At 52.6% G+C, this 27,400-nt stretch overlaps 1 protein-coding gene and 1 long non-coding RNA gene across 29 annotated transcripts; one reads left to right on the forward strand and one right to left on the reverse strand.

Annotated features, from left to right (window-relative positions):
• Positions 1-1,108: 1,108 nt before the first annotated feature.
• On the reverse strand, positions 1,109-26,243 carry PAX6 (paired box 6). Of its 28 annotated transcripts, none has more exons than XM_030273365.4 (14): positions 19,894-20,041; positions 19,647-19,789; positions 16,077-16,153; positions 15,682-15,736; positions 12,921-13,051; positions 11,993-12,034; positions 11,684-11,899; positions 10,966-11,131; positions 6,609-6,767; positions 5,743-5,825; positions 5,340-5,490; positions 5,102-5,199; positions 2,954-3,104; positions 1,109-2,098 (listed from the first exon to the last, which is right to left on the reverse strand). In XM_030273365.4, the coding sequence occupies exons 4-14, from the start codon at positions 15,689-15,691 to the stop codon at positions 2,013-2,015; spliced, it is 1,293 nt and encodes a 430-aa protein (XP_030129225.1). In that variant the 5' UTR covers positions 15,692-15,736; positions 16,077-16,153; positions 19,647-19,789; positions 19,894-20,041; the 3' UTR covers positions 1,109-2,012. The 28 variants fall into 28 exon arrangements, with proteins under 28 accessions (XP_030129225.1, XP_030129234.1, XP_030129222.1 ...); XM_030273374.4 differs by having other exon boundaries at positions 11,885-11,899; positions 19,894-20,040; XM_030273362.4 differs by having other exon boundaries at positions 5,102-5,217; positions 19,894-20,040.
• LOC121470059 (uncharacterized) lies at positions 20,229-21,349 on the forward strand. The gene is made up of 2 exons (XR_005980589.2): positions 20,229-20,346; positions 20,788-21,349. It is a non-coding gene; the product is annotated as an uncharacterized lncRNA (long non-coding RNA).
• Positions 26,244-27,400: the final 1,157 nt, after the last annotated feature.

Consider the following 27,400-nt stretch of genomic DNA (forward strand, 5'->3'; position numbering starts at 1 on the left):
TGCTATCTGCGGTGACAAATATGCCAAAAGGAAACCATAACCAGCCTAGATGGTATCTCTGCTTTACAAAGGCTGCTTGTGATGCCTGTGCTTTGACTCAAAACTCCCCGCACGTTGGCTTTTTAATCATGAGATCCCTTTTTCAGCACAGCATCGAGAGTAACAACTGCAGCACAATGAGCCAGCTTCATAGATATGGGAATGTTTAGATTTCCCTGCCACTGACTAAAGGCCTTTAGCTTTCACTAGCCAGTCCCAGCTCGCATTGTTGTTGCCTGTTGATTTGTCTTCTCTCATTATTCCTTGACATGCAGCTCTCCACCCACGCCCACACTAACAACCCTCACACAAAGCGCATTGAGGTATTAACCAGGTTACAAGTTCAATGGAAAATTACACTAAGATTGTGCTGTGTGGCAATATAAAGGGATGGCATTCACTCTCCCAAAGAGCCTGTTAAAAACACAGCTGGGTTGTTTTTTTCCCCTTTTAAGCATCCTAACAAAAACAATTTTTAGAAGTGGGGGGTGTATATCTGGGTGTATGTGTGTCCATACGTCCTTTAGGTACAATGGGGACAGACAGACACAGGCCTGGCACGGTGCAAATCCCCTCTGGAAATTCTGCTGGATTCTGGAGTTCGTTTAGAGTATCCCCAGAAACGCCAGCTAAATAAACAACCTCCTCCTGCTCTCAGTTAGATACGTGAACCTATCTTCTTTCTGTTAGCCCAAATTACAGGCTGGTAGAAGGGCTGAAAGTCTGTAAAAGTGCTCCTTAAGACCCTTTCCTTACTGAAAACTGAAAATTAAATCAAAATTAAACTTAATGTTATCTTATTTTTGTTAGCCCAAATTACAGGCTGGTGGAAGGGCTGAAAGTCTATCAAAGTGCTCCTTAAAAACCCCTCCTTAATGAAAACTGAAAATAAAATCAAAATAAAACTTAATGAGGTTAACCTAGCACAGTAACAAAATTTGCAACACCACACTATAAGGTTAAAAAGAAAATAGTATAATAAAGGAAATACAAAGGCTTTGGCATGGTTTTTACAATCAACAATGGTTAATCTCGATATGTAGTTGTGAACAACTTCAAAACACTTAAGTTTAAAACTCTTGCAAGCACTTTTAATTGATTAAGAATGAATTCTAGATGCACAAAGATGATTGGACTGTGAACAGTAGTACAACTATATCTAAGAACAATTAACTCTTGCCGACCAAAAAAGAAATGTATGATGCATGAAAATGTGTATAAAACATCTATAGAATATTCTTGTCAAATATAAATGAAATTAACTTTATTATAGAAATCATTCTGGGAGATTTCTAGGGAAGACAAATACTTACATTTCGACATAAAACAAATCGGATTATATCGAAGACACAATCTACCTTTTATCTATCAAACTCTTTTCTTCGTCGAAGCTCTCTCTTAACCCCTGTTTGCACATAGCTTCAGCCGTTAACAACCTTTGGAAATACCAACAGATATTTTTCTTACATAAATCTAGTGCGTATTGTTCCAGGTTTAATTATATGCAATGGAATGATACAAACTTGGAACGTCAATCCATAATCTATGAACAGATTGGTAGAAGTATTCGATATATCTTGATAAAACTCTTAAATTCGTGGCAAAGCTTGTTGATCATGGCTTCTTTTTTTTTTTTTCCTTTTCTTTTTTTTTTTTTAAACAACTTCATGACCAACACAGATCAAACATCCATCCAGTCTACATTGTTCTTTTTTTTTTCATTATAACATACAAATGCCCATTTACAAATAATACACCAAAATGAATAAAAGTTTGGATACCAAAATGAAGATTTGTTCCAACTGATATAATGCCTTCAGTGTACAAAGGTCCATGTGAAAGTCTTTTCCATGTGTTACAGCATAGGGCACAGTTGCAGTACAGAAGTACTCTGAGAGCCATTCTTCCTTTATAAAATACTGCTGAACATCCAACTGTTGTCCATATAGTCATTTACGGAATTAACACATGTTTTACTGTAATCTTGGCCAGTATTGAGACATATCAGGTTCACTGCCAGGAACTTGAACGGGGACTGACACTCCAGGGGAAATGAGACCTGAAAATCGAGAGGGGGAAATGGATATTTTAGTTTTTCTATACATAGCACAATTTTTGCTTTACAGTTTCACAGATTTGAGCTTGTACTCCAGTCAACATCAAACCTCACCGTCTACCAGCCTGTGGAACCAGGGGTTGCGGGTATATATATTTTAAAAATTATGCGCATCTCACTGATTGCTGTTATAAATAAACTTTCATGCTTCAAGATAAATGCCAGAGCCTGGACTCATTTGTATCAGTTGAGAATTCAGCCCAAAATACACTGAACAGTTCTATTCTTTCTGAAAGTGCCTGGATTGCTCCTGTTTCTGCTGACACTTGCCCTTTTTTGCCCTGATTTGCCTTTTTTATGCATGGGCTAATATTTCTACAGGTTCCCTGCCTCTTTGATAACTTCAAACCTTTAGCAATAAATAACGTCTGACACAGACACAATAAAAATGTGCCCAGGACTGCAAACAGTTTCACATACACTTAACCTCACCACTGTGGATATCTCTGCTGAAATTTAATGCTGAAATAAATGCTGATTTAGTATTTAATTATACAGGGAAGATTTGGGGGGATGGGGGGCTCACTAAAGAGCTTGCCTCTGTCCTGCTATTTCCACACCACCTCTGTTAATCATCTAGTCCTCCAAGAAGCAGCTGAAAAATCAGAATTTTTTGCTCTAGTTTTCAAGGTTATGCATTTTCATCTTTTGCCTGGCATGGCAGCAACTAATCCCAACAGAGAGACCTCCCCCAGTGATGAGGAGAGGCTTGTCACAGGGAATACAGGTGAAAAGCCGGATGGCTGGAGCAGGGAAGGCAGGCTGGCAGGAAGGCTGGGGGAGCAGGGGGTCACTCACCTGTGGAAGTGGTGCCAGAGGTGCCCATGGGCTGGCTGTTCATGTGTGTCTGCATGTGAGGAGGGGTGTATGTATCATAGCTCCGTCCATTCACCGATGGACTGGTGGGCAGCATGCAAGAGTAGGAGGAGGTCTGGCTGGGTACCGGGGGCTGTGGGGGCAAAGCACAAAGTGGTAAGTGGCCCTGCAGGTAAAGACAGCATCACACTCTTGGGCACGGATGTGCCAGCCCTCAGACAGCAAAAAATGAGCTTCAAATTTCAAATTCAGGCACCCCGATGTAAAGACTTATTTAGGAGCCCAATCAAGCAGGCCCTTGATGGAGGCTTTTGAGCTAAAAACCAACGTGGACGGTGACTGGCGCTTTTTCAGACGTGCTTGGTGAGCAGATCCCTACATCCAGATGCTTATGGAGGTGTTACATCCCTAAGCCTGAGTGCTGCCCTTGTTTATATCCATGTAAAATAAAGATGTCTCCCACCATTTGCAGCCAGAGACAGGGCCAGCATCTTACCTCACACTTAGTGCTGTAACTTCAATGTAATTAACATTTTAGTTGTAGTTGTAACTACGATGTAACTAATATTTTAGAGGCTGGTCCTGTGTCTGCCAGTGCGGGGCACATACACACAGACCACATGTAGGGTTGGGGGGACCAAGGCTTTGAAGGGGAACCCACAAACCCCATCACACACGTGTCTTGATCCCCATCAGAGCCGCAGCCACCCCAAACCTGTGACAGCAACCTCCCAGAGCACATATCTCCATTTACCTCAACTCCAACCCCTAAAACCCAATTTGCCAGGGGGAACAGCAGCTGGGGGCAGGGGCTGAGGGATGGCACAGTGCCAGGAAGGGACCAAGCAGGGGCTCCTCCTGCTCCAGGCTGCTGGGTGAGTGGGGACCAGCACAGCCTTTGCCCGCAGAGGCAGCGAGGGAGCAGGAAGCGGGATGAGTAATTCCCACCCTGCGCACACGAGACCCGACACGTCTGCACACAGTTCCTGTCTGCACATCCCTGCCACACGCCTTCTCCAGCAGCACTGACAGCCCAACTTGCTCTGGGAGAGCGCTCAACACTCCGTGCCCCCGCACAGAGATGCCAGTGGCTCCCCCTCTGAGCCCACTTGGCTGCCTTGCCACGGTGACCATGTAGGCAGCATTTTCCAGCGAGGCTGTGCCCCTGCCCAGGTGCCCAGTGGTGAATCAGGGGCCTCCTGCTTTCCCAAGGGTCCCCTCCTGTATCAGCCTTTTGATCTTTTGTCATCTGCTCCCAGCCCGCTGCCGGGGACCGCGCCGCCGGCCTCCAACATCACGAAGCAGCGACCCAGCCAACACCGTTCCTTTCCACAGACTTGCAAGACTCTAACTTTATTTGGTTAATTTTGGTTCAGCAATTAGTAACATCGTAATTGCCGCAGTGAAGGAGTCAGGCTCTCTAATCTGCTCGCCTGTCTCTAGCAGTGGTCAATGCTGTGTGCCTCAGACAAAGCTGTAAAACTCCCGTAATTGGCCAGCACCTTCCTAGGCCAGCCCCACCATTAAAAAAGGAGGAATTTTGCATCTGAAAGGTCTATAGAAACAGACCCCAAAGGAATAGATTTCTTCCTAACCCAGCTGGTGATCAGCTAATGCTTTCAGGCATGAGGATTGACAGCTCTTGCAATTCTGGCTTAGCTGGCATAACCACTGATGCTAATCACATCCTTCCCTCTCTCAGGTGTTCCTAATGTGCCGCTGCTGCTTTACCTACATCCAGAAGGTCGGATCCCTCCAGCAGCTTATTCAGGCAGCAATTTCCACAATATGGCATCAGCAAGTTCCATAGGTTAACCACTTTTTTTTTTCTAAACAGCGTTTTTTATCCCAGATTTGTTGCCTTGCAAATCTGAGGACTTTTTCCTTTAAAAACCTGAGAAAAGTGCTTGTTGAGCACCACATCTTTCAGTGCCCTTTCCCTTCTGATTCCCCCAAACAGGGCATCTTTTCAAATGCCAAGGAAGCCTTTGGGTGCTGCTTTCCCTGCAGCACGGTTTGGGTCTGTATCCTTCATCGTGCAGAGGAAGGGTCCCCACCCACACTCCCACAAGGCCCAGGGGCTACCAAGTCCCCAGGGAATGTCGTGCCCTGGTGTGGCACTGGACTTACTTGCATAGGCAGGTTGTTGGCCATGGTGAAGCTGGGCATGGGCGGCAGCGCGCTGTACGTGTTCGTGAGCGCCGTGTCCGTCCTGCCCAACATGGAACCTGATGTGAAAGAGGAAACTATAATAGAATAGACAGATAGATGAACACATTAGTTTAACCACAATTACAACTGGCAGCACAGCCTCAGAGTCTCATTTGGCCCGGAGGACGGATGGACGTGAGCGAGTTGGTGGCATTACCGGGGGTGGTTGGTTGTGGGATCGGCTGGTAAACGCTTGTGCTGAAACTACTACTGATGGGAATGTGGCTGGGAGTGTTGCTGGCTTGTCTTCGCTGGTTCCTCAGCTTCTCTTCCCTTCTCCATTTGGCCCTTCTGTTGGAAAACCACACCTGGAAATACAGCATTTGAGAGAGGTGAGTGACCTGACAAGGACTAGAGGCATGGGGCCTCCCCCACGCAGCTCGAGAGCAAAGCAGCGGGTGAAAGCAAAGCCAGCGGCTGCTATTTTCCTGAAAGAGGGACATGGGCAAATACCTGATCATAAATATGGGTTGCACCGTGCTTTGAGAAGCCAGGAGTAACAAAATCAGAGTAGTAATAGTAAAAATAATAATAGTTATAATTGCAGAGCAAATCAGTACCTGTATCCTTGCTTCAGGCAGGTCTATTTTAGCAGCTAGTCTCTCTCTTGCAAACACATCAGGATAGTGGGTCCTCTCAAATTCTGCAGAAGGAAATATTCTTGCATTAGCTGCAGAGCTGATGCGGCTGACTGTGAAACCACAGCTGCTCCTGCGCTGCCTGTGCTCTAAATGCTCCTAAGAAGCATCACTGTAAGGGCAAAGCTGAGCTTTCTGCCTGTGTGACAGCAAGGAGGACGCCCTGCCTGCTGGGGAGCACTGCCACAGGGATGGGCAGGCTTGGGTGCAATGCTGCATCTCTCAAGAAGCAGCGAGGGCTCCTGCCTCCACTGAGGGGGTCCCCAAGGCAGCTCTGACCCTGTCACTAAGAAGCAAAATGGCACGTCGCTAAATAACAGCACTAAAGGAGGACAAAGCTCCGCGGCGGGTCAGAGGCGAGGTGCGCCCAGGCTGGCCAGGGAAAAGGGCAGCTGCTCCCAGCCCCGGGCACTGAGGATGGGAAATGAGTGTGGGGGCAGGCGTGGAGGACTCTGCCAGCCCCCTGCCTGCCCTCGCCTCCCCAGCAATGCAGCACAGTGGACGGGAGGAGAGTTATCCCCCCAAGAGAACCCGGGGTGCAGCACGGGTGTCATCTGTGCCCTGAACACTTCGCCTTTGGAAACCATTTTAACAGTTTTTCAGGGCACACCACAGCCACCAATTAATATTTGGAGCTCTGTGAATAAAAGAGCACGGAGGGAGCCACAGAGTTTAAATACATACATATATATAAGGCACAGGAATGCCGTGCTTACATTCAGCTGGTAATGTAGTCGGGGCACATTTTGTTTTCTCTCCTGCTTCAGCCATAGGATAATGTCACTCACCTTTCTCAAGGGCTTCGATTTGCTCTTGGGTAAAGGATGTCCTATTTCTCTGCAGCTTCCTTTTCAGCTGGAGTCTCATTTGGGCCTCGTCTGAATCCTCTCCATTCGAGCTGATGGAGTTAGTGTTTTCCCCTCCTCCCTCCTGTTGCGGACAGCCATCTGTGGAACCGAGAGAGTCAGAAAGTGAAATGCAGGTACCCTTGTTTGAAGATCCCTATCAGAGAAATAATGCAACTGGAAACGAGTTCGGCCATGTTTGCTGACACCCTCCCTTAAAAATGTCTCGGGTATCAAAGCAGCACGGCGCTGATGGCACAGGTAACACGGAAACATTTCAGTTTCCAGCCTTATGTAAACATCGCAGATGAGGAATTATGATCACCTGGTCTTAATTTCATTTTGTTTTCCCTCTGGAATAAAACCTGCATAAAAATACTTTCCCCTGAAAGTGATTCTTTCCATGAATCCCTGCTGGAGTGCCATGGCAGTCTCCTCCGTCTGCTGCATTTATTTACCTATTGCTATATTTAAAATAGCGATGTTCAGTATTTCAGATTATCTATAATCAGTAATTCCTATCTAATCAATTAGATGTTGATAGGTTTGCAGAAAATGCTATTAAGAAACCAAACCAAGCTTGTAATCTTTTTTAAAAAATATTTATCCAGTTTTTATTTGAATTCTGCACAGTCAATTTCATTTTAAAGGTTGTGAATTTAGAAGTGCCTGCATTGTTCTGCAGTTTTATTCAACTATTGTATGAGTGTGCATTGCCTTGACACCTATTACTGAGCACAGCTGTAATTATATCATCACCAAGAACAGGCTATAATTGCTGAAAATGGAATTTTATATTTAGATAAAAGGACTGTCCATTCTTTGTAATGTGTTGCACCAGAGAAAAGTAAGATTTCTTTTAAAATTTTAACATGTAATTTTAAAAGAAATAGTAGCGAGTTCACTAACTAGCTAAATACGCTGTTCTGCAGCTGAGCGTTTGGCATATCATTTAAGTGGTACATTTTTAATTAGGGCATTTCCACCACTTTTAATGTAATTTCTGTCATTAAACAGGGAAAGTTTCATTGTGCTCGGCGCCCGGGCGGAGGCGGCAGCGGCCCGGGGCCGGCTGCTCTTGGGGGGCTCCGCGGGCACCCCCGGCCGCCGGGGCCGGAGGGACGGAGGCTGCCGGCGAGGCAGAGAAGTCGTTGTCCTAAATGAGCTCTCCCTCTCCTTTCAAAGCATATTTTTCGAAGCGTTTTGATGTCGCATAAAGAGGGAGCCGGGGTGAGGGACGCATGGGCTACTTATGCTAATTCCCTTGAAAAGTTACGCCAAAAATAAATAGCGACACTCCCGCGACATCCTTTAAATATTGTGGGAAATCAACTTTAAAGTAATATCATTTATAATCGGCGAACAATGGCCCCGGTCTTCAAAGCTCGGGGGGAATTGTGACAGGATCTGGTGGGACCCTTTCAACCACTTTGAAATGTTTTAAAACCCGAACTTTCTCCTCCATTTAAACACGGGGATTCAGCGGCCGTGGTCACCATATGGGCGGCCGCAGCCCCATTGAGGCGGCCGGCGGCGGGTGAATAGCGGGGGGGCGGGGGGAGCCGCCTTTCAGGGCACACAAAGCCCCGGGCCCGGGGACGGCCGCCGCGGCGGGGCAGCGCCCTGCCAAGCGCGGGTGGCAGCGCCGGGGGCCGCGCCCGCCCGCGGAGGGGCCGCGCTCACCTCCGCCACCGCCCTCATCCATCACTGTCCGCCCGGGCCGCGCCCGCAGCGCCCGGGGGCCGGGGGGGCGCCCGGGGGGATGGCCGCGGCCCCCCCAGCCCGAACCTGCCGGGGAGCGCAGCGAGCCCACCGGGCCGCTCCCGAACCGGGGTCCCCGCTCCCAAGTTTTCAGGCTGTACTTTTTTGCCACCCCGTCTCAGCGAGCTCCGCGTCTCCCCAAAATCTTTCAGCCAACTTAAAGTTTCACCTAAACTCGCTTATGGTCATTTCCAACCCGGACAATTAAGATATCTTCTTTTTAGACACACACTCCTTTTTTTTTTTTTTTTTTTTTTCCTTTGGGTTTTGGTTGTTTGGTTTTTTTTTAAAGCCCCTAAAAAAAGCGATCTCAATAGGGCTGTTCCACCTTCCAGACCTAATCCGTAAGAAAGCAAGTGAATGTCCGTCCCTATTATCCTATAGCCAGACCATCTGACGCTGGGTATAGGATTTGTTTCCTGGAAGAAAAAAAAAAAAAAAAAAAAAAAAAAAAGACGCTGGGAAATAAAATCATTCCTTAGTTTCTTAGTGTCTTAATCAGTGAGGCGGAAAACAAGCAAAAAAAGATAGCAAACCAATTGCAGCACCTCTCAGCTATAGAGCCGGGATCAAAACATTGTAGCATCTGTTGAAAGAGAAAGTGTCTAAATCCTATAGAAGGCTTTAGTCTTATAAGAGAGGGTGGGGAGAAAAAAAGATAAGAAACAGTGTCTCGGTGATCCCTAAAACCACTAAATCACTAGAGAATTTCTCCCGGATAGAGATGTCTCTTTTTGTTCTGTCAGCCCTCATGTATCCATTATTTTATTCACTGCTGCATGGCGTTTATCAGATTGAGACCATATTTGTACCCCTCTGAGACCTAACCTCTCCTTATGCTTTTTGAGTAATGGACTCTTAAAATCCAGTAACATACCCCTGCAAGGGAAAAACATTAGAGGGAGCATGAATATTCCAGAGGAAATCCATTTTATTAATTTTAATTTTGCCACGCGGATGTTTTAAGTGCCTGCCTGCCTCCCCCTCGCCTCTGCTGCCCACGCACACCCGCGGCCCGAGCCGGCCCTGCCCGCTGCGCGCCGCTTCGTTTTGGGATTTCGGACGGGGCTCCCGAGGCCCTCCGGCCGCGCACGCCCCTGCCCGGGGCCCGCGTTGCCCTGAGGAAACTGCGCTCGTCCCCGCGCCACGGGAAGGGGTCACCGCTGTCCCCAAAGTGCCCAGCCGGGCCCGGGTGCGCCCGCACCGCACCCGCGCAAGGGCTGGGCCTCCGAGCAGCGCTCTGCGGCAGGGAGCGCGAAACTTCCCCGTTTAACGCCTTTCCTAAGACAGAAAAAATAATAAATAAATGAAAACCCCAAAAGCGCAGCCCGGCGGAGGGTGCGCTGCCCCGCGCAGCAGCGCTCCGCGCTTCGCCTCTCGGTGCGGGCAGCGAGCGGAGGCGCCGGACCCGCACCGAGAGCCCGGCCGGGCTGGGGCGCCGCAGGTAAGGGCCAGGCGAGGGCGGCTGGCGGCAGGAACCGCCCCGGCTCCTGGGGTGGACACCGGGCAAAACAAAACGCCAAAGGAAAACCCCGCAACCGGACAACAAAAAAATCACCCAAGTGGGGGTGGGGGGAAGCGAGGGCTCCGCTCTATCTTTCTAGTGTCCTTCATAGACTGTTTTCTTCTCTTAAAACTGACATGTCTAATTGGCAAGCGGTGCCATATCGTGTCCAGAGGTCTCCTGTGGAACATTTCTACAGCTGTCTCCTTCAACTAGACGCTTATTCATGTCGCCTTAATGAGAAACAAAACGATCTCTAATGAGCAATTACATAGCGACAGAATTGTTCCCATAACAAATTCTTGCGTGTGACAGAAACATCCTTTGTACCAGATATTCCGCACACTGTTACCGATTTTTTTTTTCCTTGCGGGGTGAAAACAAAAAGCAGGTTGTTGTATATAGACACCTCTTCTAAAGGAATGACCAGAGCCAGGGAGAACCGAGCCTGAACAGAGCGCGCATTCAAAAAGAAGCCATTAACCATCTTAAGTATGTAACGTAACATCCCATTATCCTTCATATTATCCCCTTGTCATTCCTACAACAAATACCTATTAATCTCCAGGATAAACAGTTTCCTATATTTACAAAGTTGTTTCGGGTCCATTGAGGAGGAATTATAATCAGCGCTACGGAGATAGTTCCCGATCGCCCCGGCTTTGGGGAGAGACCCCGGCGCGGGAAGGCGGCCCGGGCGGGGAGCGGGAGCCCTAATTACCGGGCGATGGGCGAGGTTAAGGCTCAGCCCCGGATCCCGCCCGGCCGCCGGCACCGCGGCTCGGCGGACGCGGCTTTGGCAGGGGATGCTGCTGGGCTCCCCTGCCCACCGCCGGGCCGGGCAGGGCGCTCACACCGTGCCGCCGGCCCCGCAGCCGCCCAGGGAGGCGGCGGACGAACGCCCGCCACCCTCCGCCCGGCGGCCGGGGAAGGGGCAAGGCGGACCCGCGTCGGGGCTACCTCCGCCGGACGAGGCCGAACCGAGCCGATCCGGTCCACCCCGGGCTGGGGAGCGGCGACCGCGTTGTCCCTTACCTTGTGTGGGCTGCCCGGGTACCGAGGTGCCGGGATACCAGCCGGGTCGGGTGCCCCAGGTCCCCGTCTGCCCGTTCAGCATCCTTAGCTTGTCGTACATCCCGTCGGCACCCATCTGTTGCTTTTCGCTAGCCAGGTTGCGTAGGACTCTGTTTATCGACGACACCTGGAAGGCAAAGGACAGGAAAGGCAATGGTAGTGCGGTAGCGCGCTCCCCGCCAGGCACCCGCGCAACCCCCGCGTCCCCCTGCGCAGCGGGCGGCTCGACCTGGGCGCAAGTCAAGGCTTCCCTGAGCGCCGGCTGCGGCCGCCCCGCACCGCCAGCCGCCCCGACTCGCTCACTGCTGCTGGTGGTGGTGCAAACAAACAAACAAACCACGGGGGAGGGGGAAAAAAAAATAAAAAAAGCAAAGGGAAAAAAAAAAAAAAAAGCCCCAAACCCAACCCTGCAAAACCAGAGTGATGGCTCCGACTGATGCTTGCAGTCCTGAGGCGCCAGGCGCAGGGGTGACCCGCATATTGGTTTTTATTTTTTTTTTTCCCCCTCCTTAAAGGCATTTGTCAGATTCTGTATGAAAAAATGCGTCTGACCCTGCCACATGCAAATGATGTGAACCTGCTATCCTCTCTTCTGATACCAAAACAAAGGAAGCAGAGGCTCGCTACGGCTACCCAGCATTGTACACGGCACACAGGAAGGTTTTTTTCATGAACTTACACTGGGTATATTATCGTTGGTACAGACCCCCTCTGATAGTAATCTGTCTCGAATCTCCCACGCAAAGATGGAGGGGCACTCTCGTTTATACTGCGCTATTTTGCTTACAACTTCTGGAGTCGCTACTCTCGGTTTACTACCTCCGATTGCCCTGGGTCTGATGGAGCCAGTTTCGTAATACCTGCCCAAAATTTTACTCACACATCCATTCGACACCTGGATAGGGAAGCGGACAGAAAATCACATTATTAATAATTTCAAGACAAAAATAAAATTGTTTAAGTATGCATTAAACAATGACAAGCTTACGTTTTGATTGTCCAGCACTTGGACTTTTGCATCTGCATGGGTCTATAACACAAAAATATACCTTAAATGGTATGAGAACTTACTTAGAGAGTCTTTTTTTTTCTTAAAAAAAAATTACATTCGTGGCCCTACCCTCTACAAAAGTGATACTTTAAAAACATTTGGAAGAAAAAAAAATCATCTGGTCAAAACGTAATTCTCTTAGTATCAAGGTTAAAATACGCCTTAAATGCGAACAATAGGTAAACCGGACTAGTCTCCATCCTTCTCACTGCTCTTAGCCAAAGGACTTGAGGGGGAAGGGGTGAGTAAAGGGTTTTCAAGACCTACATTTACAAAATACCCTGAACTGCGCCAGATTGCATTAATGACCGTAAGGACAGATTCCGATCTAAAACAGCGTGGCTTTGAGAGGGGTTCTTTTTTCCCTCTCTCACTTTTTTTTTTCCTTTTTTTTTTTTTTTTAGGTATTGTTTTGCTTTTTGGAAGAAAAAAAAAAAGTAAAAATTTAAAAAAAATAAACAGTAAGCCACGCCAAATGCATACAGATATCACAAAATCATAAGTAAATATGGGGGGGAGGGAGGGAAGGAGAGGAAACTGAAATTATGCCGAGCCGTATAATTCAGTTTATTACAGCAAACTAACTGTAACGACAGCGCGGGTTATCACCGGATGGAAATAAGGGGGAACGAAAAGTAAAAATTTAAATATTTGCAAAGGCATATATACGTATATATACGCATCGAAAGGTCTGTTTGCAGCAACAATCGAGCAGATGGATCGTTTTATTAGGCTGGAAGGCGGGTGGTGGTGGTGGGTGGGTGTGGGGGGGTCGCATTAGCGCCCGGGCGCCCGGCGGTGACACAGCGGCGCTGGAGCGGAGCGGACGGAGCGGTGGGAGGACGGGGGGCGCCGCCGCCTTCACCTGCAGGATCCGGGAGATGTCGCAGGGCCGGGCGCCGCTGTGAGCGAGTTCCACGATCTTCTGCCGCGTGGAGTCGGGCAGCGGCCTCCCGTTGACGAACACCCCGCCGAGCTGGTTCACGCCGCTGTGACCTGCGGGAAGCACAGCGCCCACCATAGCACCCTCCGCTCCCGCCCCAGCCCCGCTCCGCCCCGCTCCGCCCGGCCAGGCCGACCGCTCCGGCCGGCCCCGGCCCCGGCCCCGCCGCCATCCTCGCCCTCTGCTCCCCGGGAGCCACCGCCGCTCCCAAAATGCGTCCACGGCGCACTCCCCGTCTGAGAAACCCGCGGCAGCCACAAACCCCGAAACCCAACCCAAAAGCCCAGAATATTCCTGGCTGGTTCGCCTTGGGTTGCTTCTTTGCGTCGCCTTTTTTCTTTTTTTTTTTTTTTTTTATCCTCCTCCCCGCCGAAAAAAAAAATTAAAGCCCAAAGCCCAAGCCCAAGCGAGCCTGCCTGCATCCGCCCAGCCGCAGCTCGCTTCGCCAAAAGCAAAGCGAGAGGCTGCCTCGCCAGTGCCCAACCTGAAGCTCCAGGCTTTGAAGGTCTCCCTGGAGAAGCTCTGCTCTACGCGCTCTCCGCTCTCCTCTCTTTGGAGCCTCCTGATAAATTGACTCCAAGAGCCCAGGCTTCTTAGCAATAAATAAGCTCCAAATATAGAAGAGGGGGAAAATATGATGAGCCTCTCTGACATTTGTCTTTAAAATAAAACTAGCTGCACGTCAAGTTTGAGCTTAATTTCTGGAAATAGGCGGAAGTCGCCCCGGATCATGCATGGAAGGCTAATTGAAAAGATCAGTTGGAGCACTTGTGGCAGGCGTGTCACTTTATGACAGTACTCTGCTTTTGAAAATTGCATCGTCACGACAAATAGTAGCATGATAAAACGACCCTTTCTGTCCGCATTTGGATATCACTCAGACTAGATTGAACTCTACGCGCTCTCCCTCCGAGGGAGGCTGCGGTTTGCGGTAGCCGGGGGCTCTGCGCGGACACACCGAGGGGGCGCGCTCCCCGCGCAATGGATTCGAAGTGACATCGGGGCTGGGGAATTTGCCGCCCCGGCCCAGCAGCGCGGCCGGAGCTGCGACCTGCGCTGCCCACGGCGGGGAGGGAGAGGAGCCCCGCGTCCCTCCCCGCCTGTGCCCCGGGGGGCGGCGGGCTGCGCCCCGGCGGGCGGGCCGGCCCGGGGCGGCGGAGCGGGCCCGGGGGCGCAGTCCCGCGGCTGCTTCTCCCCCCCCACCCCGCTCCTCTGCCCCTCGTCCCCGCGAATGCGTGCGGGGGGACCCTCGCGGCATAAAAAATGGCAGCGGGGAAAGCAAAATCAAAGTTTCACTTAAAAGGTTAAGCCTTAATCATTATATAATTTCCCTGGAGAGCGGTGTAGATCTCGTCCAGTGGCAATGATTATGCGCCTTGTATTCTATTGCTAGTCATCTAATAGGAAAACATATGGTGTCAATTTGGATGCTCTGCACCATATACACCCAGGAGTTATTAACACAAAGCCTGAAGAGCCCGCCGCGACCTTTAAACAAAATAAAGGCTTCACCCGAATGATATCTTTTCTGCGTTTTGCAGTGGCGATCCCAAACGGCCGAGTGAAGGCATCCCCCATTACCATAAACCCTCGGCACGCCACGGCCAAGGGCAGCCGCCGCCGTCCTTGCGAGGCGCAGGTAAAACCCTCCCCCGGCTGCCGAAGCTCAGTTTTTGCTCGGGATAAATGAAAATACATCGCACGCACACGCACGCAGCGGCCCCGGAAGATAAAAGGAGGACAAAACCCCCACAAAGTAACACCAAAACAAACCAAATTTTAAAAGAAAAAAAAAGAAAAAAAGCGCTTCACGCAAGGGATATCTGAGAAATCCCTAAAACCTCTGCTTTTCTGGCTGCTCCTCACACGCGGGGGGACAACTTATTAATGGGTTTAAAGGTGGGATGATAAAGGGGTCCCGAAGCCGCGCGTCCCCTGTCAGGAGCGGAGCGCTGGGGTGGGGGCCGGCCCTCCGCGCAAGGGCCGCGCAGCTCGACCTGCGCTCCTCGCCGCCGCTACGCGCGCAGAATGAGCGGGCCCGCGGGGTGTGAGGCTCACCCCGCGGAGGATCCGCGTCCCGAGGGGAGGAGGCCTACTCCAGAAAGGCTGGGACCTCACGGCCAGTCCCTCCGACCACCGTGCAGCCCCTTTCTCCGGGGCGCAAGGAGAGGCCAGCGCACCCCATTCGGTCCCCGTGCTCTCCCACCCTGTGCCAGCGCTGTCCCCTCTGAGAAGCGCACAGGCCTATCCACGAGGTCTTAAACAACACCAGCAACCCCAACAACAACACAAAAAGCCTTCCCCTCCCCCGAAAAATTAATAATCCACAGAGGCATCAGAATCGGGGAGCAAATAAACCCAAAAGGCGGCGAGGAACTGCGCCTAGCGCGGAGTGGCTTTTTCCTGCCCAGCTCCCACGGCAGAGAAGGCAGGGACCCGGGCAGGTTCTGGCCACGCAGAGGGCCTGGCCCAGTGGCCCGAGAGCCGTGACAGCGCTGCCGGGCCCGTCCCCGCCGCCCTCGGAGGTACCCGCGCCCCGACGGGGCGGGCGGGCGCCGCTGGCCGCGCAGGGCCCCGCTCCCGGCGGAGCCGCCTCCCTCCCCGGCCCGGCCTGAGCCCTCCGCCCCGCTCTGCTGCCCGCTCCTGCGCGCCCGCGGCCGCGAAGGGGCGCGGAGTCACTTACTGTTCTGCATGTTGGGCTGATAGAGCAGTATCCCACGGGGGTCGCCTATAGCAGTCTATCAGTGACAAAATAGGCGTTAATCAGGGGAGGCAATGCACACGGTTAAGCTGCAGAGAGGCTAATATCTCACCGGCTAACTTTGTTATCTTTAGGCATCTTCCCCCGATTTGTTTAAGGATTTGGGGGCTTTAATACCTCAAGGCAAAAAAATATTCGTATGTATCCCTAACTCGCAGGGGAAAAAAAATAAGAAAAGCAGCCCGCCAAGTGGTTTCTCGTTTTAATTGCATGCAGGTGGCGTATTGCCTCGTCGTTAGTGCTCTTCGCTGAGGTGTTGTATTAAGTGGAGCGACAACAATCACAAAGAGAGTCCGAAGTCATGTTTTTAAACTTGCCTGAAAGCGGGGTGGACTGTCCTCTCATACAATTTAGGGACTCGCACATCTGCGTGTCACTAGTTAAAGTCTTCCCTCTAGGACAAAGCAGAAGAAGTACATTAAAAAGTGTGCAGCGACGCCGGGAAGGTGTGCGGGGCGGCGGGACGCGGCCCGGGGGGAGCGGGCGGCGCTGCGCGGGGGCTGCGCGGGCACCGGCGGCGGGGGGGGGGCACGGCGGGGGGAACCTTCCGCCGGCTGCCCTGCGTGCTGGGAGCGGGGCTCCATTTTTACCTCCGGGTATTTCCTCGAGGGTTTTTTTTCTGTTTGTTTTTTTTTGTTTTTTTTTGTTTTTTTTTTTTTGTGTGTGTGTGTGTGTATTTTTTTTCCCCCTCTCCCCTTTTCCGCGCGGCGCTAGCAACTTTTTCTCCCCCAAACTCCCCGTCTTGTGATTAACTTCTTTTTTGGTCTTTAGATCTTCCCCTTTTTCACTGTACTGTGACACACGCTGTCTACCTCGCCTCACTGCTTTAAAAAGTAAGAACAGGAGGGGGTGAGAACTGTTAAACAAAGCCTACAGAAAGCGAACAATGGCCTCCATTCTGCTCCTCTACCCAAACCCCGAGTGCAGAAACGCAGGCTCCTTAACCGGCCGCGCAGCTTCCCAACTCAACGGACCAACAACCCTCCAACTTACAAAGAGCAGAGAAACAAGCCCCTTCTCCCTTCATTAGTGCCTGCCTTGACCCAGCGCCTGGACAGTCCCCAGCGCCTTCCCCCCCACCCCCCCGCTCGCTGGCTCGCTCTCTCCCTCCCTCCTTCCTTCCACTACTCCCTCTCTCCTCCTCTCGCCACCTTCCTTCCCTCCCTCCTTTCCTCTCTCCTCCCCTGCCCCCCCCCCCCCGCCAACCCCCGGCCCACTTATTTATTTATTTATGCGTCCCCATGTATTTATTTGAAATCGTCGCGGGTGAAAATGGAAAAGTAATTTCTCGTTATAAATATCTGGCGGTAATTGTGTTACTGGTGCGAGTTGTTAGGGGTTGTAAAAAGATACAACAGCTCAGTGGGGTGCTCAATTGGGGAGGGACAATTACAATAAAGAGCCCATTCAAGGGGGTTGCTAAAAAAAAAGGAGGTAAAATAATGAAATAGTCGCAGCCTTCATTTTCTCTCCCTTTTTTTTCGCCTAAAAATACTCATTCTCTTTCTTTTGCGCCTATAATGAATATTAATTTTACTCTTCCTGCATATGATGGAGAAATCAAAGAGGCACGTTTCCCCATTCAGGACTAGCCATGGTATAATTTATTAAGTAGCTTTTAGTAATCTTAAATCCATAAAAATAAACATCAAACAAGTACTTTCTCGCAGCGTGAAGACTTTAACTGGTAAATATTTACTGCTCTTTGGAGAGCTACCTGATTAGCAGCAGAGCAAGCTACACTGTACTTCAATGGAGACGTGGTGATATCTCCTTCAGCTGAACTGAACGTGAAGTCATCCCTTTAATACACCGAACACGTCTGCATAGACACACACCGAACGGGAAACCCACCGCTCCAGACACAATTTCCTCCCATATTTCATGCACAAATCATAAACGCGGGGCCTACGGGGCGAAAGAAGCCATCCGAAAAGGCACCAGCAAACTTCCAGCTCTCAGCTCTGCCCGCACGGACCTCAGAAATGACACTGAGTGGGTTTAAAAGAAAAGAAGCGGGGTTGGGGGGGGGAGGGGGAGAAAGAGGGGGAAAAAAAATAAAAAGCCGCGAAACAAAACAAACCCAAACACAGCCGAAAGCGGTTTACAATAGAGGGCGAGGGTAACCGAGGTCTTCAGCAAGGTAAGAGGAGGCGTGGGGCAAGGAGCTGCGTGTCTGCTCAGCAACTCGCCGCCGCCTCCGGCCCGGCAGCCCCGGCCCGGCCCGCACCGCCAGCGAGAATTCGCCTCCTCCTGCCGTGCCCCGCGGGACCCCGACACCCCCGGGCCATCCCGTGGGACCGGCCGGCTCCCTCCGAGAGCCGGGATGCAATTTGCCGTGTCCTAATAGGCCAGGCCTAATCCTCAACTCGGGTTTTAATCTCGAAAGCTTCATATGATCTCAAGGCAGAGAGTGTTTTCCCCCCTCTCCCGGTGAAATCGTATTTAGGCGTTAAGGGCAAAGTTTCGCCTTCCCGGGGCAAACGCGAAAAAGATAAAAACTAATCGGTTTGCGATGAGTTGCTGGTGAAGGTCCGCAGCTATAAACATGTATTGTCAAGGGCCACTTTTATTATTTTATGCCCCTAAAATGGAGAAGATGCACTCACTTTTCTTTTCTAGTAGGTTGTTGTCGTTTTCCAAAACAACCTCTACCAGGTACCTTAAATCATTCGAGAAAGTTTGTTTTTAAACTTTCCAGAAATTATTCTTGCTCCGCATGCCCATGAAACCCCTTCGTGCAAAGCATTACAAGGTTAAATTCAAACCCAGATTTTTTTTTCTTTGCAAATGCACTTGCGAGTTAAAATGGAACCAAGTTTATTGTTGCGCTTCGCTGGAGGATTTTTTTTTTTTTTTCTTGCGTGGCGAAGAGTTTATAACTTCTTAAATATTTAAAATTTTAAAAAAAGCTTTGCTGTAGGGAGGGATTGCAGAGGCGGATCAAAGGGGCTCTTGTAGAAATAAGAGATGCTAAGGGTTTTTTAATTAAAAAAAAAAAAAAAGAAGGCATATCAATTTAAAAAGGGAGCAAAAAAAAAAAAAAAAATTCCCCAAAGAGGGAGCACGACGAGCCCCGGTGCCGAGCAGGGACGGGGCTGCCGGCGGGGCCCGCCGTGCTCGGTGCGGGCCGCTCCGCGCCCCCGGCGCTTCTCCCGCGCCGGAGCTGGGAAAGTTGCCGGCACTAGGGACAAGTTGGGAAGATCCCCGGGTGGCTGATTAAAGCTGACAGCCCTTCAGCTCCGCTCAGCTCCCCGCCTGTACCGCGCCTGGGAGCTGACTTGGCCTAGGATATGGGTTCTTTTTTTAATTTTTTTTTTTTCCCTCCCCACGCAACTCTCCCGGCCGCTCTCCCTGTGTTTTTCTCTACCATCAGGAGTGAGCCTTCCCTAACCCAGACCGCAGAACACAAAGCAGAAGTCGGGGACGGGGCCGCCCCGGGGGCAGCGAGGCGCCGCTTCCCTCTCTCTCTCCTTCCCTCCCTCTCTCCTTCCCTCCCTCTCTCCCACGCGGCGTGGCGTGGGGCCGGAGCCCAGCCCGGCTCCCGCCGCCCCTACGAGCCGGGTCACCGGCAGCACCGGCACCGCAGCCACCGGCGCTTGTGGTTTCCCCGGCCAGCAAACGCTGCGTGGGAATTACTGCTGCTGGTGTTGGCATTGGTTTCCGAGTCAGATGCTTTAGCTTTTCCAGAGGACACGGGCTTATGTGAAAGGCAGAAAGTTTGTGAGCTCCTGGGCTGGAAAGTTCCCTGGGAAGCTCTCCGGAATGCAAATGGGAATATGAGAGAGAGAGAGAGAGAGGGAGAGAGGAGGGGTGAGAGAGAGAGCCCTGCCTAAATATTAAAATGCGAGGAGGGAGAAGTTGGGAGAATAAATGAACAGACTCACCTTTATGAGGCATCCTGTCTTGTTGTCAAAGCTCCTGTCAATAGTTTAAGAGCGCACTGATTTGAAATGATGGCGCTTTAAAAAGAGTTGCCAGCAAAATAGTTTTTCTCCACTGAAGCTGCTGGTTGTGTGATCTTGAATTCCTGGGAAGGAGACAGAGATTGACAATAAAATGGGCTGTCAGTGACTGGAGAGCGAGAGATAAAAGAGTGTGTGAGTGAAGTGGGGAGAGAGAGGCAGAGCACACCTATGCTGATTGGTGATGGTTCAAGTGTATTAATGTGCGTGTGCCTTGGTCTCTGCCTCGCCTCCACTGCTCTTCACTGGCCCATTAGTGAAGCCTGACCTCTGTCATCATCTTCCAGCAAAACACTTCCTCCCTGCGCCCGGACCCGAGCGGGAAATGCGGCGGAGCCGGGGCCGGCCGTTCAAACCCACTAATCACTCCGCACCGTGCAAACGCCGCCCGCTCCCACCCGAATATCGCCGTATGCAAAGCGCCGCCAGCGCCTCCCCGCCGCCCATTGGCCGCCGCCGCCCGCCCCGGCCCAATTGGCCCAGGCGTTTGAATATGAATGCGCAGGGCCCGGCGCCGCCGCCGCCGCCGCTGCCCGCAGCCCGCGCCGGCCCCGCCGCGCCGCGCTCCGCTCCGCCGGGCCCGCTCCGCCGCGCTCCGCTCCGCTCCCAGCCGCGTCCTCAGGTCGGGCTGGCTGGGGGAGGGGGCCGCGGCGGTGATGGCGGAGGAGGAGGAGGTGGTGGTAGTGGAGGAGGAGGAGGAGGAGGGAGGGGGGAGATGAATTTGCATTTAAACAGTTCGCTCCAGTCCCACAATGGGAGATAAGGGGGAAATAACATTCAAATGGTAAAGGCATAAATATCTGGGAGACAGGCGCTTCGGCGGCGGGGCTCCCCCAGGCCGCAGCGCTCCTTCCCTGCTCCCGGCGCTGGGAGAGGGAGGCTCTGCCCGGCCGGGAAAGAGCAGAGCAAATACACCATTTACTTTGTGTATTGAGGGCTCTTGTGAAAGGCCCTGAAGAGTCCTTTACCAAACACTCACCAACTTCTCCCACGTGCCATTTGTTGACTAAGGGCTGCCGGGCTGATTTTTTTTTTTTTTTTTTTTTTTTTTTTTTTCTTAAAGATCCCACGGAGGAGTTGGAGAAGGGCAGAGCCGGGCGCTGGGCAGTGCTGCCGCTTTGTGCCCGTCCGAAGAGGCTCCCCCCTCCTTCCCTCTCTTTTTACAAGGGACCCCCTTCACTGGCTGCCAGAAACTCAAGGGGGAAAGTAAGTAAATGACTTTGCTGCTCTGACCACACACCACAAGTACATTTGTTGAATGCCGGACTATTAAGACACACCTCAGTAAACTCTAAAGCAACCCCTCAGCGCATGCATTTAAGGTTACACTGGGAGCACCAGTCCGAGCTCAGGGTGTCCCAATCGGTTATGGCGAGTGGTCCGGGGGGAGGGGGAAGGGGGGTCTGCATCGGGAAAAAACAATTAAAAAAAAAAAAAAAGAAAAAAAAAGCTTGGGGAAAAGAAAGGGAAGAAGGAGAAGAGACAGGAAAAAGAAATTCCAAGAGCCACCGCGGAAAGTGGAGAGTATGAACGCGCAAAGCATAAAATGAAGTCGTAGCCGCATACACTTGACTTCTCTTGACATGTGAAAAGTGCTAAAAGTCAAAGCTCATCAATAAAGTATCTTGAAATTGAATAAGAGCCCTGACAACCATTGCATTCTTAAATAAAGTACAATGAGGAGACAAACGACTCTGCCAAGGAGTTTGCATGTGAGTGAAAGGGCGCCTCAATGGGAGCGGGATAATGGGCTGCTCGGCCGTCATGCACTGTCATCCCCTGTCCCGCCGAGAAGCTGCCACCGCTCCCTAATAGCACAAAATGGGCTCTTAAGAGACTGCTGCCTGTCCCTCCGCCGCTGCCTTCCCTACCCTTCCCCCGAGCCGGGGTGCCGCGGTGGGCACCCCGCTCCGCGCCCGCTGGGGAGGCCCGGGCTGAGGCGGGCACCGTCCCCCGGCCCTTCCTCCAGCCCGGAGCGGCCCAAGCAAAGCCTTTCCTCGGAGGATGCGGGGAAGGGAGAGCGGCCGTGCTCCTGCCACGGGATCCAGCCGGCCCCACCTGCAGCAGCGAGGGGCTCTGCCACCCTGGCCAGGCCTAGATCAGCCTGCGAGGCTTGTTTCCTTCCGAGTTTTGCCCCGAGCCACGCGTTTTTGTAGACACGGAGCCGAATATCGCGATGGACGCACGGGAGCGTTTGGGTGTGACGGGATCCCCCCTGAAGGTAAGGGCAGCCCGGCCGTGGGGCTCGGGGCACCCCAAGGGGGGCTCTGCCAACACCAGGGGCTCGGGCAGGCACCTCCCTCACCCGGCAACCCCCAGCTCCTCTCCTCTTCTCCAAAACTTTCCAAAGATCAACCGCCACCAAGTTAACCTGCCCCTGGCCAGACATCCTTCCAGAGGCGCCGAGGAAAATTTCCAGAGCGGCAAAAGAGAAGAGAAACAAAGTCCGAAATGAAGTACGAACCTGTGTCCCGTGTGCCTGCCCGCCAGGCAGGGTGGGTGAGTCCCGGCGAGCCGTCCCGCGGAGCAGCCGGTCCCCTCCTAGTTGCCGCTGGCCGAGGCCGAGCGTCCCGCCGCACGCATCCTGCGGGGGAGAGAAAGAGGCTGCGATTTGTAAACTCGCACCAATCTCGGAGGATCCAAAGGGATGTTTAAAGCTGGGATCTAGTCCTTTTTCTGGAGTGAAGTCAGTCGTGTCCGTGGCTTTTGATTTTTTTTTTTTTTATACTCCTCTCTGTTGTAGGGGTTTTTTTTCCCTGTTGCACTCCCTCTCTAGCAAATAAGAGATGTTTTTTTACTCTTGTCCACAGGGCGTTAAAGGGGGAAAAGAGAAAAACCACTTTGTCCGAAATTGCAGGCAAATATCATTTTTACAAGCTCTCAATTAGCCATCCCTTGGATTAGCACCTTCTTACGCCTCCTCGCCAGAATAAAGCGGCCGTAATCTTGTTGCTATTTTCCCCTCGGGCGCCGCGGGCTTTGTGTTCCCTCCCCCCAAAAAAACTTTTAACGCCCCCACCCATCCGAAAAAAAAAAAACAAAAAAGAAAAGAAAAAAAAGAAACAAAAAAAAGAGAAAAAATCCCTCCCTGTGCGGGAGGGGAGGGCAGGGGTGAGGCGGTGACGTCAGGCGGGGTGCGGGGGGGCGCCGCTGGCGCGGGAGCCCCGAGCCAAAGTTGGGAGGAAGAAAGAGCAGCGGGCCGGGCCGGGCCGGGCCGGGCTGGCAGCGGGGCCGCCCCGTCGCGTCCCGCCGGGCCGGGGCTGTCCCGGCGCCGAGCCCCGCGGCTCCGCGCCGCCATTTTACCTCCGCCCGCAGCGGAGGGGCCGTGCGGGACCGGCCCCGCCGCGCCCCCGCTCCCCGCGCCCGCCCCCGGCCCGGCCCGGCCCCGGCGGGAGCACAGGACCTGCCGGGACTGCCGTGCCTGGATACCTCCCAAGGAAACGCTGTGCTTTTGCTTTTCCCATCTAGCAGATTGCCACTCGCTGCCTCCCTCCCTGCCCGGCCGGCCTGGTTTTCCTTTTCCTTTTTTTTTTCCTTTCTTGTCTTCCTTTTCTTTATTTTTTTTTTCTTCCTTTTTTTTTTTTTTTTTTTGAAAGTGAATTTTCCACTTTTAAAATGACTCCGCTCGCCTTTGTAATTGGGGGAGAGGAGGAGTAGCAGTGCTTTGAGATTCTCGGCGTTCCCCTCGCCCCCAAAGCCCTGCCCTCCTGCAGGCTCAGGCCGCCCCCCCTTTTCCCCTTTCCCTTTTCCTCTTTTCCCTTTTCCGAGGAGAGGGCTGCGCCGTGGGACCCCGCGGCCGTGGGACCCCGCGGCCCCGGCCCTGGCTCTCGGCATGGACTTAGGCACTCTTTGAAGATTTCTACTTTAAAATCCACAAGGGATTAATGTAACTAGCATTTTTCTGCATCTGTTTTTCGGGGTTTTTTTCCTCCCTCCACTTTTTTTTCTTAACTATTCCAAACAAAAATTAAAAAAAATGGGCGTAATATAAAAATGGTTTAAAAACCAAAGGTAAGTAACTATTATACGTGGCAAGATGTGCCTTTTTGGGTTTTTTTTTTCTAATTAAAATAATTTTCACTTTTAAATATGATCTCGTGCCTTGGTATTGATTTGTATCAAAGAGCAGCGTTTGCTTCCCTTTCGTATTTTGTTAGGTGTTGAAAGCAGAAAGTGCTGAGTTAGAAACTCCAGTATCGTCTCCTTGTATTAATATCTGGGCTGCAAACTACCTTTTTTAATACCCAGAAAAATGCTTAAAGTCCTCTTGTCCAGTTCGGTCTAAAACTGAAGAGATACACAAATCCTGACGTCTTAGACTACAATGCTTTTGCCTCCAGGACACTTAATGCCTATTTGTATATGTAGAGACGGTGTTTGAAACCTATAATGCGCAGGACACTGAGTTAAGTGGAGCTTTTCTAGTTTATAAACAATCCGCAAAAAGTTTGGAATCGATTTAACCTCTTTTATGTTGGCCTTTTGCACGAGGCACAGCTCCGCATGGCTGGCTAAAAAAAAGGCTTTCTGGACCTTGCCGAAGTCGCTCTGAAACTGGAAGACGGACACAAATCTTTCCGTACGTGAAAGCCTTTGATTATAAATATGGGAAAAGTGTCATGCAACCAGACCCGCTGGAAAAGCCTTCAGAAAAGAACGGGGGGGTGAAAGCTTAGCGCATCCTGACGGGCTTTTTAAATGCTATTGATTGGGACAAGCTGTTCAAAACCCCAGTAACAGTTAATCTGCCTGTTAATCAAGCCACTAAGGAGCTCAATGCGAGTTTTATTAGCAACTGGAGAACACAGGCGGCAGAAAGGATCAAAAGCCTACACCCCTGATATTTGTAAAACCAGCCTTTCCCAAAAATATATTTTCAATTACACAGTAATTCGGAGCTTATCAGGGCTCGCTCGCAGCCCCACGCAGATGGTTCCGCAGGCGCTGCCAAAGCCACGAAAGCAAAGGAAGCAGCGTCGCGCTGGCCCCGCCGAGGTGCGGGGTTAAAAAGAACGCGTTAAGGAGGTGTCCCGCTCTCGCCTCTCTCCCATCCCGGACCCTCCTGGCCTCCCGAAACAGCAGCAAAACCTCCACTTGGCAAACCACGAGGAAGGGATAGGGAAACTCCTCGTGTTCACGTCAATTGCGTTATTAGGCTGAGGGGTCGAGGGCTCTTTTTCTTTTAGCTGGCGTATTTGATTTATTGAGGCAAGTTTGCAAGGCATATTTCCCTCTGCCCATCCTTTGGTAGAACCTATTATTTAATTGCTTAAAAAAAAAAAAAAAAGCTTATATAGCGAGATTCGTAATTTGGAGATCCTAAAAGTTGGATTTAAATTAATTTAATGACCAGAAGTATTATTATATCGGCTAAAATCAACATTTGATCATGTCATTTTTTCAATGCAATCCGATTCCTTTATATGTCAGCGAGATATGCATATAAAAGACTATCTGGTCAGAGGTAATTATGTCACAGCTTTTTCTCGGCATGACAGCTGGATAAACACCATCTCCAATAAACATCTCTAATTAGGGAGGAGGATCTGAGATAGATGGTGTTTGATTTATTACTGAAGGAGAATGTCCATTTACCGGTATATTATAGTGAAGCATCACAGGGAGCGTTCCCGCTAACGCACCATAAGGAGTATTTGGAGACGCTCGAAGACAGGTAAGCGGTGTTTCAGGATTTACGGTGTTATTTTGTTTAGCGTTATTTCGGAGAAAGAACGGCCTTTCTAGGGTACCTCTCTTTCCCACCGACGCCCTGATTTAGCAGAAGCACCAGGCTTGGGAAGGAAACCCTGAGTTTGGGCGCCGAGAGGTGGTCGCCTCTTGGCGACCGGACCTTTCCAACCCGAGCGGGGCAACCGAGAGTCCTCGGCGAGCGCCGAGCCGGCGGCGTTTCGCGGCGCAGAGCGGCCGGGACGCGGCCCCCGACGGCAGCTCGGAGGGTCAGGGACCCAACCGGGGCTCGCCTCCCGCAGCCCCGCCGCCGGCCCTCCTCCGCGGGGCCGTGCGGGCCGGGCCGGAGCGGGGTCCTCCGAGGGCCGCGGTAACCCGCGGCTGCCCCCGCCACCCGAGACGGGTCACGGCGAGGGAGCGGGGCCCGGGTCACGGGGCGGGGGGAAGGGGAGGGGGCCGCGCCGCCCGCGCGGGGGAAGTTTGGGAAAGGGCTCCACCGCCGGCCGGCCCCTCCGCCCCGGGGCGCCCCCTCCGACGGGCGGGCAGCGGCCGGAGCCGCTCCCTCCCACCCCCACCTGTTGTGCGGGGCTCCGGAGCGCTCCCGTCGCCTTCCCCCCGCGGGGTGGGGGTGCCGGGGCCGGGGTGCCCGGCCCCTCCCGCCCGGGGCCGTGCGGAGTCGTTACCTGTCAGCCGGAGCGGAGGGTCCGGGCGCGGCGGTCCCGCGGCCGGGAGGAGGTACCTGGCGGCTCCGGTGGCCAATTTCCACGCGAGAACCTGCCACACAGTTTAAATGTCAATGACAGCAAAAGAGGGGTGCTGCCTTTGCACTAACTTTCCCTTAATACCCACGCCAGCGCCTCCCCCATTGGCTGGGCCGCCCCGGTGACGTCACGGCGGACAGTAGTTAGCTAATGAGACATTTTAGGCGACACGAGCGCGGACGGCGCGCCCGGACACCGCCCGCCCCGTCGGCGGGCACGGCACGGCCCGGCCCGGCCCGGCCCCGCCCCGCCCGGGGCTCGGCAGCGGGACGGCACTCCCGTGCGCCGGGGCACCCTCGGGTCGCCCTCTCCTCCCGCTACCTCCCAGCAAACGCGGGGGCTGCGGCCCGACGGCTCTCCCCAGCTCAGCCCTGCCGGCAGCCGGGCCTATCCCCGGCCTCTCTAAAACCTCCGTTTTCGGCTGAGATTTGCCTTCTTCCCTTCTTAAACGCGCCCCGCATGAGGGACACTCTTGCACGGAGAAAAGGAGCCCCCCAAAAGCTGACGCAGCCCCGCGGCTCCTCGGGAACGCTGTTGTCCCCAAGCCCTCGGCTCTCCTGCGGGAGTGGGGCCGCCGGGCTCCCCGTGCGCGCCCTGTCCCATTGGGGGGGGAGGGAGAGGCTGTTATTTGCACACACTTGTCAGGGTAAATAATTCATCGGCCAAGAGGCCCCCCCCGCCGCCGATAGTTTTATTGAGCTGCACTTAAATGTTTCATGAACCTGCCGCCCGACTGGGGTGGGGCGGGGGCTGCGGGCTCCATTAGGAGGAGGCTGTGCCGGGGGGTGCGGGGAGAGCGGGGTGCGGGGCGCTGCCCCGGCCCCTGCTCCGCTCCTGAGGGTCGGGGACCCGCCCGGGGCAGGGATCCCGTTCGGGTGCGGGGTGACCCTGTCCCTTAGGCGGTCCGGCCGCGCAAGTCCCGCACGTTGGCAGGTAGCGACGGCCCCGGGGGCGCTGCCAGGAAAGGGTTTCGCGGCTCGTTTGGAGCCGCTGCCATTAAGGGGCTTGCGGCTCCCTGCAACCCGGCAGGGTCCTCCAGGGAAGCGTTGGAAACACCACGGCTCCCGCCTGCTTATCTGGCTGTCAATAAAAGGAGATGGCTCCTAAAGCAGGGCCAGGTGCTGCCTCCCCTGCTCTCCAGCGCGCCGCTCTCCAGAAACTGCTCAGGCGTGAAGCCAAGTCTGCTTGGCCAGGCCTCGGCGGAGGCAGGCAAACAGCCCCTCGCCA

The sequence above is a fragment of the Taeniopygia guttata genome, chromosome 5 (genome assembly GCF_048771995.1).
Source record: "Taeniopygia guttata chromosome 5, bTaeGut7.mat, whole genome shotgun sequence".
Taxonomy (NCBI): Eukaryota; Metazoa; Chordata; class Aves; order Passeriformes; family Estrildidae; genus Taeniopygia; species Taeniopygia guttata.

What these genes read in the sequence shown, in the direction of transcription:
- PAX6 (XM_030273358.4), bottom strand. An exon ending in AAGTGCTGGACAATCAAAAC is followed by an intron (nt 11,900 to 11,992) that starts GTAAGCTTGTCA and finishes TTCCCTATCCAG; the next exon opens with GTGTCGAATGGATGTGTGAG. An exon ending in CCAACAACCTGCCTATGCAA is followed by an intron (nt 3,105 to 5,101) that starts GTAAGTCCAGTG and finishes TTGCCCCCACAG; the next exon opens with CCCCCGGTACCCAGCCAGAC.